The following is an 18,835-nucleotide window of genomic DNA, read 5'->3' as shown; positions in this document are numbered from 1 at the left end:
GCCCAAGCACCCTAGAGCCTGTGGGTCCACAACAAGAGAAGCCACCACAATGAGAAGCCCGTGCACTGCAACAAAGGGGGAAAAAAAGCCCAAGCAGCAACAAAGGCCCAGCACGGCCATACATAAATACATAAACTCATGAGGTACAGAAAAAGCAGGACCTTAAAAAAAAAAGCTATTAGAAAAGGAAAGTCTTAATGATCTAAGCTTTTATCTTTAGACACTTAGAAGGAGAGCAAAAGAAGGAAGAAAGGAAAAAAAAAAAACACAGAAATCAATGAACTTAAAACAGAAAAATAAAAATAAAACCAAAAGGTGGCTCTTTGGAAAGGTGAATAAAATTAACCTCTAGCTAGAATGATCAAGAAAAAAAATGCCAATCAGTTCAGTTCATTTGCTCAGTTGTGTCTGACTCTTTGCGACACATGGACCACAGCACGCCAGGCCTCCCTGTCCATCACCAACTCCTGGAGTTCACTCAAACTCATGTCCATCGAGTCGGTGATGCCATCCAGCCATCTCATCCTCTGTCATCCCCTTCTCCTTCCGCCTTCAATCTTTCCCAGCACTGGGGTCTTTTCAAATGAGTTAGCTCTTTGCATCAGGTGGCCAAAGTACTGGAGTTTCAGCTTCAACATCAGTCCTTCCAATGAACACTCAAAACTAATCTCCTTTAGGATGGACTGGTTGGATCTCCTTGCAGTTCAAGGGACTCTCAAGAGTCTTCTCCAACACCATGGTTCAAAACCATCAATTCTTCAGCACTCAGGTTTCTTCACAGCCCAACTCTCACATCCATACATGATTACTAGAAAAACCATAGCCTTGACTACACAGACCTTTGTTGGCAAAGTAATGTCTCTGCTTTTTAATAGGCTGTCTAGGTTGCTCATAACTTTTCTTCCAAGGAGTAAGTATCTTTTAATTTCGTGAACAGAATGAAAAAAAGGGAAATCACTAAATACCCTATTTAAACACTAAAAGGATAGTAAGGGGGTATTATTATGAATAACTTTATGCTCATAAACTCAACAATTTGGATAAAATGAACAAATTTCTAGAAACAACCAACCACACTCATTCGAAAAATATATTGATAGTTGTATATTTATAAAATTTAGGTTACAGTTAAGATTGAACACTTTCCAACTAATTTTATGAGACAAGCATTATTAAATCCGATGAAGACATTACAATAAAAGCACCAATATTTCTCATTAAAAAGACAGTCCACGAGTAAATACTCTTTATAATACAGAAACAGCTTTTAAATTAAAAAGTCACCTGTTTTGCACAGTTTCTCATTCTGGGGAGCATATAAATTTCTTCAAGTTCCTTTTGTCTTTCCTCTTCTTCTAATCGTCGTCTTTGATCTTCAGGAATGATTTCTTCCCAGTTCTTTGAATTTCTTTCAGGCTCCAACTCAATATCATCCTCATCCATATTTGAAAAGTTGGCAACCTGATAAATTCCAGAATTTTAGCAGAATAAAATTAAAGAACTATTCATCCTTACATTTTTTCTTTCTTAGCAGGAAGGACGAAACATATCAGAATAAGATAACAAATAGCCCTAGGATAATGAATATGACTACGGGTTAAACCAAATATGATTGCTAAGGTAAGTTTATTTCTTTATGAGGTCAAAGTAGATCAAACCAAATGACTTCTAAGAATTATCTTCCAGGAATGATTCTCTTTTGCCCTGCTGATCAACAAAATTATTACTATAATTGAACTAGGGGAAGTTAACAGAGTAACAACAAATTTATAGAGTATCACACTAAATCACCTTCTGTAGTAATTACCACACCAGTCCAGTACACACAAAGTGTTGTAAAACAACCCGATATTCTTATTTTTATGATTAATAAAGTACTTGAAGAGTTGATGACAAGACACAAGGAGCTCGGAGACCATAGATAAATTTATTTAGGTTCCCTAAGTGCTAGTTTCTTCATTTCTAAAAAAGAAAAGCTAGTAACAGCATACTAACTTTTGTGAGGATTAAATAACAATACACTTAAAGAAGTGTGCAGAGTTTGGTATACAGAAAGCACTCTTTAAGGTTAGCTGCCAATACTGGGACATTAAAGCTTACAGGTAATTGGAAAGACAAGAAAACTATACTCTGTGTGTGTGGCACATTGCAGGTACTCAGTAAGTATTTGCTGAATGAAGGAATGACATTAATTGATCCTTAAAAACCTCAGCTCGTGGAAAATGGCTAGGATGCAGAGAAATCTGCTTTTTTATGCTAAACAATTGGCACACACCTTACTCTGGGGCTGGTTGACTTAATGTTGCTTTAAGACTCCCTGCAATCTTTTAGGCTGCACCTAACCTGGGGTGGGCTTCACTGGTGACTCAGTTGGTAAAGAAGCTGCCTGCAATGCAGGAGACCCACATTCAATCCTGGGGTTGGGAAGATCCCCTGAAGAAAGGAATGGAATGAATACCCACTCTAGTCTTCTTGCCAGTATAATCCATCGACAGAGGAGCCTGCCGGGCTACAGTCCATGGGGTTGCAACAGTCAGATATGAGTTAGCAACTAAATCACCTAACCCAGGGATATCTATCAGTATTACTGCTTACTCTGTCTGATTTACTTGTGTTTTCTTAGTTGGGATAATGCTTAAATTAATCTAATGTCAAAAACTGCTGCAATAAAAATCAGCTAAAACTCTTCAGTTATGAAAATGATTTGGTACCTTTCAAATCATGTCACTCACTGCTGGTTTGTCAGAAGAAGAAAGAAAAATTTTTATACATCATTGCAAATTTTAAGACAAAGATGTTTTTAGCATTTTTTAAGATTACCCTGCTGATCCTGCCTAAAAAAAGATGAATAAAATACGAAATGACAAAAGACAAATCCCACCTTCTCCATTTATATAATTATGAAGAAAAATTCAAAAAGAAAATCTACCTTGAACTGAGAAAGTAATTCATCTCCTACAGTTAAAGGTCCTGCTTCGTTTTCATGAGTTTCAGCCCTCTTCAAGATTTCATCTATATCCATTTCCTAGAAAAAGAAATCTTTACTTTAAATATGCTTTATTATGTTTTAAGATATATACATTTTATATCTATAGTTTTAAATAGACACATTTTGAGACAAGGTTTTTTTTTTTTAACCTGGGGCTCTTGTTCTTCTCCTTCAGGCTCCTTAAAAAGTTCCTCAGCACCAAACTTTAAAATGGCTGATAACTCTTCTTTATTGAAAGGAGTAGAACTAAAATTAGAAAAAACAAAATTTACTTAATACTAACAGTCACAAATTTAACATTTACATAGCACTTTAATGAATTATTGGCGTAGTCACCTTTATAACAGTTAATATGACATAGTTAGAAAAGTGAAAGATTACTAGTATACATACTAAAGAACTTGAAGCCTAGGGCTTTCCCCCAAGATTACAAAATCAGAATGGTGAAACCATGCACTCACTGAATGTATGCCACTGACCAGGAATTAGCTCAGTGCTTTGAAACATAAAACAACAACACTAAATACAGTATCAGTGACCTGCTTACACTATGTAACATTTTGGAAAAATGAGCATAGTATGCTTATGTAACAACTTTTTTTTTTTTTTTAAGAGATAAGTAACTACCTTGAAGGGGCAGAACCTGTGTGTAGTACTGTCTTCCCAGTTGTGTCCATTCTTTGAATCACAAGATGATCTAAAACCATCTTCTTTTTGGCCCTTTCAAGAATATCCTCTTCAACTGATCCCTTCGTAACCAGACGATAAATATTCACCTGTAAAGATACACAATGGAATTTAAAGCACAGTAATGATTCATTCTGCTAATGTTAAATGCCCAAATACTGGTTACAGCCTGAAATTCTTCCAACATGAAATTTTCACTGGTCAAAAGCAAAAAAGCTCCCTCAATTTAAAGATTATTTGAGACTATATATCCTTCCTTATACTTTGGTCAGATTGCTTTTTCTTTTTTTAAAGGAATGACAGTAATTTTTAAATTATATTTCAGCTGGGAAAGGGGGTGGTGGTAAACTTATGACAAGCTTATACCCGTTCCTTTAATTTTGATTGTTTCATCGTTCTATACAACCTAAAACTCCACAAATTACTTTTTAAGTTAATGATGAAGCTCTGCCATTAACAACAAAAAAAAGCTTTGCAAAAGATAAAACTCAATGTGTAGTGATTTTGCCCTGCTTCTCAAAGTCAGTGGCTCTATATCACACAATACCCCCATTCAGGGACCACTGTTAGTTTTCACAGTGATTGGGCTCACCAGCATTTAGAGCACTGGAACCTGGAATATCAGGCATTCTTCATTAAACTGGACATTTTGGCACAATGACAAATTATCTTGTGCCCTTTAAGCCTTCCAAATGATTTTTTAAAACTGTTTTAAATTATCCTGAGTCTAAATAGTTCCAAATAGGGAAAGGAGTACGTCGAGGCTGTATATTGTCACCCTGCTTATTTAACTTATATGTAGAGTACATCCTGAGAAACGCTGGGCTGGAGGAAGCACAAGCTGGAATCAAGATTGCCGAGAGAAATATCAATAACCTCACATATGCAGATGACACCACCCTTATGGCAGAAAGTGACGAGGAACTAAAAAGCCTCTTGATGAACCTGAAAGAGGAGAGTGAAAAGTTCAACACTCAGAAAACTAAGATCATGGCATCTGGCCCCATCACTTCATGAGAAATAGATGGGGAAACAGTGGAAACAGTGTCAGACTTTATTTTTTTGGGCTCCAGAATCACTGCAGATGGTGACTACAGCCATGAAAAGATGCTTATTCCTTGGAAGAAAAGTTATGACCGACCTAGATAGCATATTGAAAAGCAGAGACACTACTTTGCCAACAAAGCCGTCTAGTCAAGTCTATGGTTTTTCTAGTGGTCATGTATGGATGTGAGAGTTGGACTGTGAAGAAAGCTGAGCACTGAAGAATTGATGCTTTTGAACTGTGGTGTTGGAGAAGACTCTTCAGAGTCCCTTGGACTGTAAGGAGATCCAACCAGTCCATCCTAAGGGAGATCAGCCCTGGGTGTTCACTGGAAGGACTGATGCTGAAGCTGAAACTCCAGTACTTTGGCCACCTCATGTGAAGAGTTGACTCACTGGAAGACTCTGATGCTGGAAGGGATTGGGGGCAGGAGGAAGAGGAAAAGGGGACAACAGAGGATGAGATGGCTGGATGGCATCACCGACTTGATGGACATGAATTTGAGTGAACTCCGGAAGTTGGTGACAGACAGGGAGGCCTGGCGTGCTGCAATTCATGGAGTCGCAAAGAGTCAGACACGACTGAGCGACTGAACTGACTATTAAAATAGAAAGTACATGAACCATAGGAATCTTATATGTCATCAATAATGAAATAATAATCTATCTCGTTAATAACGAAACATACTTCACACATATACTTACATTAAAAAAAGAATTTTAACACAATGAAAAGAAAGTTGATTTCATTATTTTGTGATTGTATTCAGGTATTCATCCCAGAGGTCTACCACACAGCTTTCTATAGTATTTTGTCTTAGTGGTTTTTTTCCTAATATTTCCTCTTTCTTCTACCCTGTATTAGAGGATGTGGTGGCCAAAGTCTTTAAGTAGCATAAATAGAATGTTTTGTCTAGCTATGTGTTGAGGATTTCAAAGTAGGAGATATCTCTCAGTGCAATTAATCACTTTTCCCCATTTCATTCATAACACAGAAATGTTGTCTCTTCACAAATACATTAGGCCCAGTTCACCTGTAAGAATATCCTGTCTCTTCACTTTCTCGTTTTTAACAGTCTATAATTTGTCTTGGCTTGTTGTCATCCCTGTTTCAAGTTTCCCTCTCTTTTATGACAATTATTTGTGTAAAACATTTTTTTCGTTTTATATTATGGATTTCTCAGTAGAAAATATGAATGTTTACAAAGTAAATAAAATGTACTAAGCCTTTTTGTGCTACTTGTTCATCACCTCCTGCTTTGAAGAAGTTTCAGGCACTATCCCAGATGGAGGTAAATGTAATTAAAATACAAGGACCAAGATATCAAAAAGATGACAGATGGTTTTTTTCAAGGGCTATTACAACTGTCCCAGAGAGTTATACAAAAATTATGAGAATGGCTATTTTGCAAGGAGAGTCCTATGGGTACACGGCTAACAAGAAAGGAACAATGTACAAAGCAAAATCCCTTTCAATAGTTAAGTATATGAAAATATTTTTAAATATATATATTTATATACTGAATGAAACACATTATATTCTACAGCTGTGAACAGAATTATAATCAAAAAAAGAGTACATGATCCTATTCAGGCATAGTTTTCTCAGTTCTGTCAATTTCCAGGTGATTCTGATAAACTCAAGCTCCTCAGCACTCTACCTGTTCAATAACAATATGCATGTTTCAACAAGAAGGATAAACCAAAATAAATTCTAAACACTGATGATAAAAAAGACTCTGAAACAGTATAGTAAGGATAAAAAATACCTGTTTTTTTTGCCCAATTCGATGAGCTCTAGCCTGTGCCTGAAGATCATTTTGTGGATTCCAATCAGAATCAAATATAACAACAGTGTCAGCTGAGGCTAAGTTAATTCCTAAACCTCCAGCTCTTGTGGAAAGCAAAAAGCAGAAATCCTATAAGGAAATATAAAAGGCACAATTTTAAATTCTTAACTGTGACTGTGAATAATCAATATGAGAATTTTTTAACTGAATTCCTGAATTTAAAAGTATTTTACCAGGCTCCCCTGTTGACTCAGTAGTAAAAAAAAATCCACCTGCCAATGCAGGAGAGATGGGTTTGATCCCTAGAGAGGGAAGATCCCTCATGCTGTGGGACCACTAATCCTGTGCGCTGCAACCACTGGGCTGGTGCTCGAGAGCCTGTAAGCCACAACCCCTGAGCTCTTGTGCTGCGGCTACTGAACCCTGCGCACCTAGAGCCCCAGTTCCACAACAAGAGAAACCACTGCAAGGAGAAGCCTGCAAGCTTCAGCGAGAGCAGCCCATGCTTCCTGCAACTGAAGAAAGCCCGTGTGGAGCAAGGAAGGCCCAGCACTGCAGCAGATTAACACAGTTCTTTAAAAGGTATTTTACCAATAAAAGTGAAACATAGTTTTAAAATTACTAATAAAATGTATCTAGCAAAGCCAGTAAACAAGACTCCCCAATATAAATATATATGGGAATAATAAACAACAATTCATAAAGAATTCTAAATCAAAACGGGCTAGTTTATTTAGAAGCAAATTAACTGTCCTATATTGAAACAGTATTGATACAAAAGGGTAAAATTCCTCATATTTAACAGATAATATGGATTTTAAAACCTCACTTGTAAATCAAAACTGGCTACCACCAATAACACTTTTCTTAAAAAACTGTAACTAAAATAATGACTGAAACAATTTATTTACAATTTTAAAAGCATTCATACCTCTGATCCTTCAGCATTAAAATGATCTAGAGCTTGTTTCCTCAGCTCCCCTTTGATTGATCCATCTAATCTCTGGAATAGAACATTAAAATACTACATTGTAACAGAATCAAAACTTTAAAAAGCAATTAAAACCAAGTACAAAAAAGCAGTACTGCTTTTGATAAGACCAGAAGGTACTTAAAGGTAGGAAAGTAATGCCTAAGCAATCTGTCTCCAAAGTCTGCGTTCTTAACCACCAGAACTACTTTTGCTAATAGTAAATAATAGCACTGGCCGTCATTTTACCTGAGACCCACTATAAGAATATGTTTCACATGTGAATGAGTACACAGTATACACTCAAAGCAAGTTTCATGACACAGTGTACTGTGAAATACCCTCATTGTTTTATTATCTATTTCATTAAAAAAAAAGTTAGTACAATATTTGAACAACCCATTAAACTGATCCTCAGATCCATTAATGGGTTAGAGCCCACAGTTTTTTTTTAAAAAAAGCACTGATTGATTCAAGTCCAGTGTGGTTACGGACCCACATATCAGTGCCACCTCAGAACTTAGAAATGCAAATTACTGAGACCCATTTCAGACTTACTGAGTCAGAAACTGTAAGAGGAATTCAGCAAAAGCCCTCTGTTTTAAATGAGAATCACTGATTCAGGGCCCCACGGGCTCTAGCTGAACAGCCCACGTCTGAGGGTCTCTACTGCTCACCAGTGCCTTGAGCAAGTGATTTGCCTTTTTTCCTTGTCAGTTTCCTCCTCAGTAAATGAACACAGGAAGTACTGCTTCCTTCAGGCAGCAACAGAACAGAGTAAAACACTTTGCACAGTGTCTGACATATTCTATGTTGAGTGTTTACTAAACATTAGCTACTCAAGAGAAGTCCAAAATCAAAAGCTTTTTTAAAGTACCAAGTTTGTTTTTCATGAAAAATTACAACTAGTAAAACCTTTCATTCTTTTTACTTTTCCCCCTAAATGACTAGATGTATCTCAATCATGTTGATATCACCCAACATCTGTTCTTCATAGCACTTACCAGAGTCATAACATTACATTTATTTCTCATTACCTGCTTAATGTCTGTCTCCCACATGGGACTGTAAGCTCCAACAGAGCAGGGATTATGTGTGATGAGGTTCATCATTATAATTCTACTTCTACTTTACTGTCTGCACTAAATACACATCATTTATTAGCTGCATATGCTAGTTGCTATGTTTCAGGTATTATTCATAAAATTGCTCTAAGGATTAAATAAATTAGATGTAAACTACTAAGACTGACTCTATTAAACATTCATCATATCTGCTGTTGTTTAGTCAGAGTCATGTGCAACTCTCTGCGACCCCATGGACTGCAGCCTGTCAGGTTCCTCTGTCCATGGGATTTCCCTGGCAAGAGTACTGAAGTGACTTGCCATTTCCTTCTCTAGGGGATCTTCCCAACCCAGGGATTGAATCAGCATCTCCTGCACTGACAGGAGGATTCTTTACCACTGAGCCAACAGGGAAGCCCAAACATTCTTATTAGCTGTAATTATATTGAATGAATTTCAAAATATTGAATAGATGGAATATAAGCCTTTTTTGCTCTTTGGTATATTCTCTAAAGTCACGTATTTTTATTCAGCAAACTATGCACTAGAATAAGTATGAGCATACAATCTTCAGAATCTGCAACAGTTCAGGTAACACCAGAAGTAATGCTCTCTCCTATCCTTCCTCAGACTAAAGCCTAATACATAAGGCTGCCCCTTTAATTTGAACGTAGAAGAGAAACACAATGAAAAACTGTTTTGCTGTTAAATGTAAAGTCAAGAAAAAGAAAAGGCATAATGACAAAAATTTTTGAACAGATCTATTTTCTTAAAAAGAGTATAGGTTATATAAAATCTACTCTTCATGTACAAAAGAATTTCAAACATGCCCAGGGATTAGACAAAATGTAAATCAACAAAAAAGACAAAATGAAATGCTTACTTGAAAGGGGAACTGACGATACTTCAAATATTCTGCAAGTATATCTAACATCCGCACCATTTGAGAAAAAATAAGAACTCTATTGCCTCGCTCTCTTAGGCGAATTAACAGTTTGTCAAGAAGAATTAGTTTTCCGCTACTACGGATTAAGTGCTATAAGGAAACAATAAACTATAATTGTTATAACATGTTAAAAGAACTGTATCAAATGAAACAAATGTCTCACAACACTTCAGTTTTTTCATTTTAAATTAAAATTTTTAATTTTCATAATGTTGAAATTATTTATGTTTTCAAAATTTTTTAGAACCTTGATCAATTAGTTCGATGACTTAAGCTAAATTTTCCTTGCCATTTAGCACGTAGGTTTTGCTGCATTTTCTGGAGACCAAAAAAAAAAAAGGCACCGTTTCACTCTATTTGTTAGATATCACACCATTTCTCCAAAATTCTTAGCTGAAACAACTAAGTGACAACTAATAAACTGAAAGAAGAAACAACTAAGTAATCAAAGGTTTTGAAAGAGTGAGAAATGTCTTCTAATTTATATGCCGCTGACAGCACTTCAAAGCAATACTACAGCTGGATGACAACTGTGCCTTCTTCACACTCTTGTCTTCCAGAAGTGATAGGAAGAGGAAGATCCAAGGTCCAGATGCCCTTACGACTACCATTTGCCATGTCACAAATTCAGCACAATCACTATTAGTGAAATTTTTTTCACAACAAAAAATACACTAAGGGGTTTTTGCTGGATAAAAGTGTGACAGACCATGGTTAGATCAGCTTTTTAAAAAACTTATCAAAATGACTAAACAGATAAATTATAACTTTAAAATAAAAAACACTAAAAAATAAGCAGCACCATTATTTAAATACACCTTTAACCAAAAGGAACATCTAAGCAATATATTAAACATTGTGGCATTTTCACTTAAAGCTGAAATAAACATTTTTAGAATTTTGCTTTACCATGAAGTAATAAAATTTTAAAATTCTTACTTGTAAGGCCTCCTGTTTATTATAGAATTCATTATTATCTGGTGGTTTAATGAGGTAGCAATGGTTACAACATTTCTTTAGCTCCATCATAATATTCAAAAAGCCTGAGGTACTGCCCTTGGAACCTTTGCTGAGGGCTTTGTAATTCCTAGTTAATATCCACCTGTTTAAAAAAAAGATTATGAAAATGATGTAGCAGAATTACCAGGATGAATTCTAAAATCACTAAAAAAATTAAGTACCAAAGTAAAACTGCACCATTATGAAGTTCAACTCCAAAGACAAAGGACTAAACTTTGTTCACAAAATTAAATGAACCTTATTCATAAGACCGTGACAACCCATAGTTAGTTGAACCATTAACTATACACAGTAAAGGCTTAGTATAACATAGTGAATTAACAGTGCACAGTGCATTAATCCTTTACCCCAAAATTTATTTTTAAAATGGTCAACTTTATAATCTATCTTAACTTCCCAACAAATTTTGCTATGCTGGGCAACTAATGCAGATACCTCACATCTCATGAGGATACCTGGTTTAGCCAAACTGCCTTCTCTAAAATAGTTACACAATACACATGCAACTTAAGAGATAAATCATAAGTGGCTATTACTGCAAATTATGCATAACATTTCCTCTCACCATGATTTACCTTGTCTAACATCTTTTATTTTCTTCCTTTTTACAAGGTTAGTTTTCCCAGAAACTTGAAACAATTTCATCTGATTTGTCTCAAAACGACAGGATAGGGGAAGTGAAGGTAGCTGGCTATGAGCTGAAGACCAAGCTTGAGTGATGGAGTTTATTATATTATCCTATTTTGTATATGGTCTGAAGTTTTCCATAAGAAAAATGTAAGATTTATGTAGTAAGTGTATTTTTAAAGTGAATGCACTTATACATTTATCATAAAATATGTTTCTGAGAGTTCAAATGCATGAAGCAGAGCTTTATGCAACTAAATGTCTAAACAGAAACTAGGATGGATACTTCTTTTTGATTCTTTTAAGTGTTACTATACAGATTCAACATATATAAATTATAAAAAATATGATTTACTAACATTTTTCAAAAAGCAGAGGGGCCTAAAATTTTGTTCTAAGTTTGTTTCTCTGGCTTCCACTTCCACCTGTCAATAACATAATTATCAGAATTACATAATAATACCTTGGTATCATGGCAATCCTAAAACTTAAAAAGAAACCTTCTATAATGTAACATAGTACAAAATAAAGAAACACAATTAATGATGTGCTATAAGATGAATTAGTCTTACATCACCCGTGATCTTAGACATGCCATTAAATCTCTCTCTGCCTCACTATGCCATACAATAAACCTATTTTAAAATTCAAGAATTGCTACTGCTCTCTAAGACTCAATCGGGGCTAGGGGGCACCTCAGAACATGTGCTCTGTTTACAGCTTACTTGTAATATTGTTTCTGTAAAGCACTCATTTCCATTCTTAAAATCTGTTCAACCTTGGCAGGAAGAGATTTTTCCACATCTTTCTTAACCCTCCGCAACAGAAACGGCTCAAGCTCCTTGTGGAGGCTTGCATAACCATATTCTCTGCCTTTGCCATGTTCTTCTTCAAAATCTTCCCAGGAAGAAAACCTTAAAAATTTAAGCAAATGGAATAATCAGTAAAAGAAGTCAAATTGCATTTGATATTTTACAGGATAGTCAGATATAAACAAAATACAGATTTTAGGGGGGAAAAATTAGTTAAAATTAATCACTTCTAATAAGTATCCTTCCAAGAAATCTACTGTATATCTACAGATGTAAAATATAAGCTATTTTATGAAAAATTGTTTACTTTCCTTGAATTAAATAAAGATGAAATATTTTCAAGCATGGGAGTAATTATCACTAAAATATTTCTCAAAGAAAGTTATACATCTATTGAAAGAAAATATGTATATGACCTTGGACAACTTATTTATCTTAGTCTGCTTTGCCTAAAATTATTAGAAAATGGAATTTTCTAACAATACCTTGTTATTGTTATTACTACTGTTTAAGAATGATACTATTTCCATTTTTAAGAAATGGATATTCTGAACAACAGGCAAAATCAACTGTTATAATTTATTATCCATGGCTCAAGCTTATTTATTTACAAAATTAAATAAAAATATTATTTCAAATTCTATTCCATCCCATTTCTTTTTCTTAATAATCTCTGATCTAATGTTTGAGACAATAAAACCTCCTTCTGACCTTATTATCTACACTAATTACTTTCCTGCTAAATTTAGCAAATGAAACCAACATTAAAATTGTATCTTAATTTATCTTACTTTTCTGGCATAATAAAATGTAGCAAAGACCAGAGCTCTTTGAGGGAGTTTTGCAGAGGAGTTCCAGTGATAAGGAGACGGTGATTGGACTTAAAATCTATTAAAGTTTTATACAGAAGAGAGTCATCATTCTTTAATCGATGTGCTTCGTCCACACCTATAAATGCCCAATTCAGACCTCCAAGGAATGCCTTAAAATGAACAGAAGAATGTAGTTAATATTTTGAGAGAAAAATGGAATTCAAATCATTAAAATAAGGCAAATTTAAAAATAAACCTATGTTCAACATTTCAAATAAAAATTATGTACTATTCTAAAATTTATTGGAATCTTCATATCAAGTAACTCAGAATGAAAACCAAAGTTCCTTCCATGACTAACTCAGCCATTAGAAAAACAGTATAATCATCAAGTGAAAGTTTTTACTACCTTACATACTGAAAATAAAAACTATAGTGTCATTAAAAAATTTCACAAACAATGTTTATAGACTAAGTCCAGTAAAAACCTCATTAATGTTAATTTGGAGAAAATAAATTTGGAATAGTGTCTAACTCCAAGTGTAGTTACAATTCACTGCTATGATTTTTATGAATTATTTATTTACAATATATACACAAAGGTCTCTGACTTATGGAGACGGGCCTGATTCTGCTACTTAAAAGTTGCATGACTTGAGGCAAGTTCATCAACCTCTTTGAGACCTGACTTTTCTTCACAAAAGGGACAGAAGTGTATTATAAAGTAATTATGAAGAATTAAAGAAGATAATAGCTACAAAGCATTTACCCAATGGTAGTGTGATCCTTCCTCCTCTTTAGAGACCTTACAAATCAACAGACACTATATCAAGCTGGTTTCATATCCTTTGGTTTGTATTTACAACACTTAAAAATGTAAAAATCAACCTTACTTCAAGGATCATAAAAAAATAAACAAACAGAGAAGCCGGACTTGACCCACAGACTTTGAATCTGGTGACTACTGATCTATGTTTATCTTTTCATCCTATCCACAATATAAAGGAATAACTGATATACACCAAGCAGAAAAACAGATTAATACATACCTTATCCTTCAGCAAGATTTCATAAGTTGTTAACAGTATATTAAATTTTAACCGTTTGGTCTGGGGATGCATCCATTCATGAGTTCTTATCTATCAAGAAATTTCAAAGACAATTTTAAAACAAACATTTTTTAGAAGTATACTTTTACTTGAGTATCTGAAGTAAAATTCATTCAAAATACAAAAAATGTGTCTATATGTTTATGCATAAAAACTTTAGCAATTCTTTATACAGTATAAGCTACACTGATCTTACTTATAAGTAAAACATAAATGCTCCAGCATATCAAAATCTTCCGTAAAAAAATAGCCACATTTTTTTAATAGCCAAATTTTTAATATATGCTTTTCACTGAAGGAACTTCTCATTTGACCAAACAAAAGTGATTTCTTTTTTGTAGATAAAATGTCTGGGCTTTGCCTCACAATAATTGGGAGGAAAGTATCATGTAGAGGGACAGATGAAACAAAACAGGTAAGAGTTAAAACTGTGCAGTTGGACATAGAGATTTTATTACATTCTTCTGTAGGCTTTCATGTATATTTGAAACTTATAAGGCAGGAAAAAAAATATATAACAACACTAATACAAATATTATTAAGCCAATCAAACATGTGATGAATCTTACTATGTAACAGGTTTAATGCTGGAAACTAAGACTTTATAAAGACCAATCAAAGACTTGTCCTCAAAGATGAGTTTGTCTAAATTTCTAAATTTGTGGTGAAACAACTTACCATGTTTCTGCTGTTGATGTCACCTAAATAAACCACAGCATTCATTTGAGAAGCCCATGTCTGAATCTCCCTTTGCCAGGAAGTAAGAGTGGAGAGTGGTACTACTAACAGAAAAGGTCCATATAATTGGTGTTCATGAAACAAATAGTTCAGAAATGAGATCGTCTGTATTGTTTTTCCAAGGCCCATTTCATCAGCAAGTATGCAACTATTACCTCTGCAAAATGAAAAACAGAAATCATGTATGCAATAAAGAGTCAAATTTATAAGTAACCTTTATACATAATCCATGTAAAAATTTATATGAAGTTAAATCAGATTAATCTGATAGGTATTATTTACAATATGCATTTTTATTAACTATAATAGTATAAGAGAGAGTTTATGATTTTAGAACATAAAAGCAGCTTAAAAATTATCAGAATTATTTAGTAAGTTATGGAGATAAGGATACAATCCATCTACAAGTGGTAGAGTCCAGATAAAACTACAGCTATGTTAAAATTTAAAAAACAAAAAAAACTGCACCCTAGTCACCTACACTGCCAAAAAGAGAGTAGGAGACACAGGAGAGAGGAAGAGAAAAACAGAAGCCAAACTGGCTATTAGAAATAACTGGAAGAAGACAGTCCAGGACACTGTGAGACAATGTATACATATTCTAATTTCAATTAAAACACGTTTAAATATTGCAACAATCAAAAAGTTCTTAATATAAGAAGTACTATTTATACAGGGCTTCCCTGGTGGCTCAATGCTAAAGAATCCGCTTGCCAAGACAGTAGCAGAGACAGGTTTGATCCCTGGGCAGAGAAGATCCCCTGGAGAAGCAAATGGCAACCCACTCCAGTATTCTTGCCTGGGATATCTCATGGACAGAGGAGCCTGGCAGGCTATATAGTCCATGGGGTCAAAGAATTAGACACAACTGAGCAACTAAACAACTGTTTATATAATAGACAATTCAAAAACCTATATATAAATACCAGAGAGTCTTATCCTTTATGCTGGTGGAAATCTTTTCCAAACCCCACATTTGTAAAAATTTTATCCTTTTAAATAAACAATTCAAAATATACATACTTGCACCAAGAGTGAGCAAGCCAATTTAAACCATTCAGTTGATAATCTCTTAATTCTAATCCTTCATGTCCTCCAATATAGGATGGCTGCTTCTTTAGGGCTACAAATCTTGGCCTTTGTTTTAATACCTTTTGTAGAAACAAATATTAACATGAATTATTAAACATAAGAAATATTAAAAGATGAAGATCTCAGCTTTTACCATAAATTTGAAAATTTCATCTCAAATCATCATGCTCAGAAATTCCATGACAAAATATACATAAGGACTGAAAGAAGTCTATTTTCTCTAACAATGTACAGTGAAATATTCTGGTCTCTTTTCAGAACAAAAAATGACAGAGGTCATTGCTGAAATGAAAGTGAGTTCTTGCTGAAATACTTGGATCTCACATGTTTCACAAGTAAAAGCTATGTTAAATCCATTCATTTAACCACAGTTCCAGCCCTGACCTAGAAATAAAACATAAAAGTGGTTTAACTTTCCATTTGATTTCTCATTTCTAAATTACCATTATGAATTTAATTAAATCTTATAATAAGAAAACAAATTCTAGTAGTACACAGGCCCCAAACTATCACCAGTAGTAACTTTTAAGTATTAGGCAAGGCAGTCCTTGACACTTTCTTATGGGGACATCCCTCTCTTCCTTTCCTATCATCAATGATAATATTCACTACCTTTTAAATCAAGCATATATATACATCTAGTTTCCAAGAAATTCTCCCTTTTTGACCTCCCTAACCCAGTCCCCACAACTGCCACCACCAATTTATTATCTTTCTGACACAAGTTTCAGTCACCAAGGCTAGAAGACAGTGCCACATCTAAAATGGCACAGCAATTACAGGAATATCATTTCCTGTAGGATCTACCATCCAAATAGTTCTCTCCTATAGCCTGTATGAAATCAAGATCCAACTCTCTATGTGGGCTTGTAATATTTATGATGCATAAATACAGTTTCAATAATTTAAAATGGCAAACAATACTCACTTTGCAGTCTTTAAAAGGAGTGGTTTTTGACTGATTCCTGCTGAAATACTCATCTATGCATGCTTGAAACTTTTTTGAAATAAGAGCGCCATCTTCCCAGCTGCACTCTGAGTATGGAAGACCCTGCCATTTGCAATAATAATCAGGATAGCCAGCAGCTGACTTCTGATTGGAATGAGCTGTGAGATAAATCAGATATATTTTACACTGAATTTTATCCACAGAATAATTCTTGGTAAAAACTATACAAGTAAAAATAAGCCATCTGGTTTACACTATTATAAGAGCAAGCTACTGTATTTGATATGCAAGCAACTTTTAAGTTTTCAGATGACTTCAAGCATGGAAAGATAAATGTTTAATTAGAATCATTTATTACTAACCAATTATTCGTTCCACTATTTGATACTGCTTATGGAGATCATCTGTAAGTTCTTGCTGGCAATTATAATATTCCACATCTTCTGGAGAAGCATTTTTCAACCTGAAGGATTATTAACCCAAGAACAAAGTTAAAAATCTCCTCTAAATCCCATCTATAGCACAAGATCTCCCATCTTGTCATTCAAATGTGAATCAGTTTGAATAATGAAGAAGCTGAAACAAATGAATTTAAGCATCACTAATTTTTAACTCCAACATAAAACATACCATCTTTTTGTTTCCTGATCTTTTTTCTTATAATTATCTAATTTTTTCATTCCTCTAACATTTTGCTGCTTAAGGGTTTCCTCTGTCTCCCAAGTATTGTGGATATGTGACCATCCTTTCCATTTAATTAAATACTGGATCTCTCCTGGTTCCTTGTTTTTTTCAAATCCTGCATTCGGGTCACCATCTGCTTCAACTGCATAGATGGTTGTAGTAGCACCAGTAGCTGAAAAAAAAATGTACAATACTTCCATGTGATTCTGTTATTGAAGTATTTCAATTCAAAATTTCAAGAATATAAACAGAAAAAATATGCTCTTTTAAATAAGTAACAAACAAGGTATGAGTTTATAGGAAACTATATTACACATTCATAGAAGAAACTGAATTCTACAATAGAAAGGTTAACTAAAAATCATCTTCAAAAACTACATGCTTGAAATCACTATGTAGAAGTGATTTCACACTCCCATGTTCACTGGTACATCACTTATAACAGATAATACATGGAAAGACCCTAAGCATCCACCAACAGATGACTGGATTAAAAAAAACACTGTACGTACATATACAATGGAATACTATTTGGCCATTAAAAGGAGAAATCTGCTATCTGTAACAACATGGATGGACCTCAGTAGCATCATGTTAAGTAAAGTAAGTCAAGAGAAAGATAAACTGTAAGTTCACACATATATGGAAAAAGGTAGGAGGGAGGGGGGAATTCACTGACTGAGAGATCAGATTCAAACTTACCAGAGGTAGGACAAGTATGATGAAGTGGTCAAAATAGATTCTTTACCACTGAGCCACCAGGGAAGGAAACCCTCAGCGGGGGTGGGGGTGGGGGTGTGTGTGTGTGTGTGTGTGTGTGTGGGGTGTCTGTGTGTGTCTAAGCGGTGTGTGTGTGTGTGTGTCTAAGCGGGTGTGTGTGTGTGTGTGTGTGTCTAAGTGGGGGGTGTGGGTGTGTGTGTGGGTGTGTGTGTCTATGTGTTAGTCGCTCAGTCGTGTGCGACTGTGCAACCCCATGAACGCCTGCTAGCGACCTCTGCCCATGGGATTCTCCAGGGAAGAATACTGGAATGAGTTGCCATTCCCTTCTCCAGATGCAAGGTCTATTTTACAGCAAATAAGTATAAAAGTAAAAACTCCACCCTTAGCTTTCAAAGTTGAAAAGTCTTCAGGAAAAAAGTCACTCTAGTAAATATTACTGAAAAACAAAACCAAAAATCTTTTTCTTTAAATACCTCCTTTTCTTCCAATCCGACAATCCATAAACCGTTCTATTGTTTCAAATTCCTCTTCCTCAGGTTGAGGAACATCCTCTCCACAGACTTCCAGGAGGTCATCAGAATCTGTTTTCATTTCTTCATCTTCCTTATAGCTAACATTGACAGTTGCTTGGCGACGAGAGCTTCTTTTATCATTATCATATTCTTCTTCATCCTCCTCCTCCTCAGATGAATCAATCTGTCTCTTTTTTTGTCCAATAATCTTTTTTCCATTTTTTGACTTAGATCTAGGGAAAAGTGAAGGAAAGAGGTATTTTACAGAAA

The 18,835-nt window shown here is 34.7% G+C and overlaps 1 protein-coding gene across 2 annotated transcripts in view; it reads right to left on the bottom strand.

Annotated features, from left to right (window-relative positions):
• Positions 1-18,835, bottom strand: part of CHD1 (chromodomain helicase DNA binding protein 1) — a 72,034-nt gene that overhangs the window by 24,815 nt on the left and 28,384 nt on the right. For both annotated transcript variants that reach the window (XM_040239358.1, XM_040239359.1), the window contains exons 7-23: positions 18,527-18,798; positions 17,280-17,505; positions 17,012-17,112; positions 16,629-16,807; positions 15,632-15,759; positions 14,549-14,765; positions 13,811-13,900; positions 12,741-12,931; positions 11,863-12,051; positions 10,430-10,592; positions 9,428-9,580; positions 7,442-7,513; positions 6,490-6,639; positions 3,617-3,765; positions 3,139-3,235; positions 2,930-3,025; positions 1,285-1,461 (exon numbers count right to left, since the gene is read on the bottom strand). In XM_040239358.1, the coding sequence (XP_040095292.1) occupies positions 1,285-1,461; positions 2,930-3,025; positions 3,139-3,235; positions 3,617-3,765; positions 6,490-6,639; positions 7,442-7,513; positions 9,428-9,580; positions 10,430-10,592; positions 11,863-12,051; positions 12,741-12,931; positions 13,811-13,900; positions 14,549-14,765; positions 15,632-15,759; positions 16,629-16,807; positions 17,012-17,112; positions 17,280-17,505; positions 18,527-18,798 (2,650 nt within the window). The remainder of the gene's footprint in view (positions 1-1,284; positions 1,462-2,929; positions 3,026-3,138; positions 3,236-3,616; positions 3,766-6,489; positions 6,640-7,441; positions 7,514-9,427; positions 9,581-10,429; positions 10,593-11,862; positions 12,052-12,740; positions 12,932-13,810; positions 13,901-14,548; positions 14,766-15,631; positions 15,760-16,628; positions 16,808-17,011; positions 17,113-17,279; positions 17,506-18,526; positions 18,799-18,835) is intronic.

Source organism: Oryx dammah, unplaced genomic scaffold, assembly GCF_014754425.2.
Source record: "Oryx dammah isolate SB20612 unplaced genomic scaffold, SCBI_Odam_1.1 HiC_scaffold_5, whole genome shotgun sequence".
In the NCBI taxonomy this organism is placed as follows: Eukaryota; Metazoa; Chordata; class Mammalia; order Artiodactyla; family Bovidae; genus Oryx; species Oryx dammah.
This window is presented reverse-complemented; position numbering and strand designations above follow the sequence as displayed.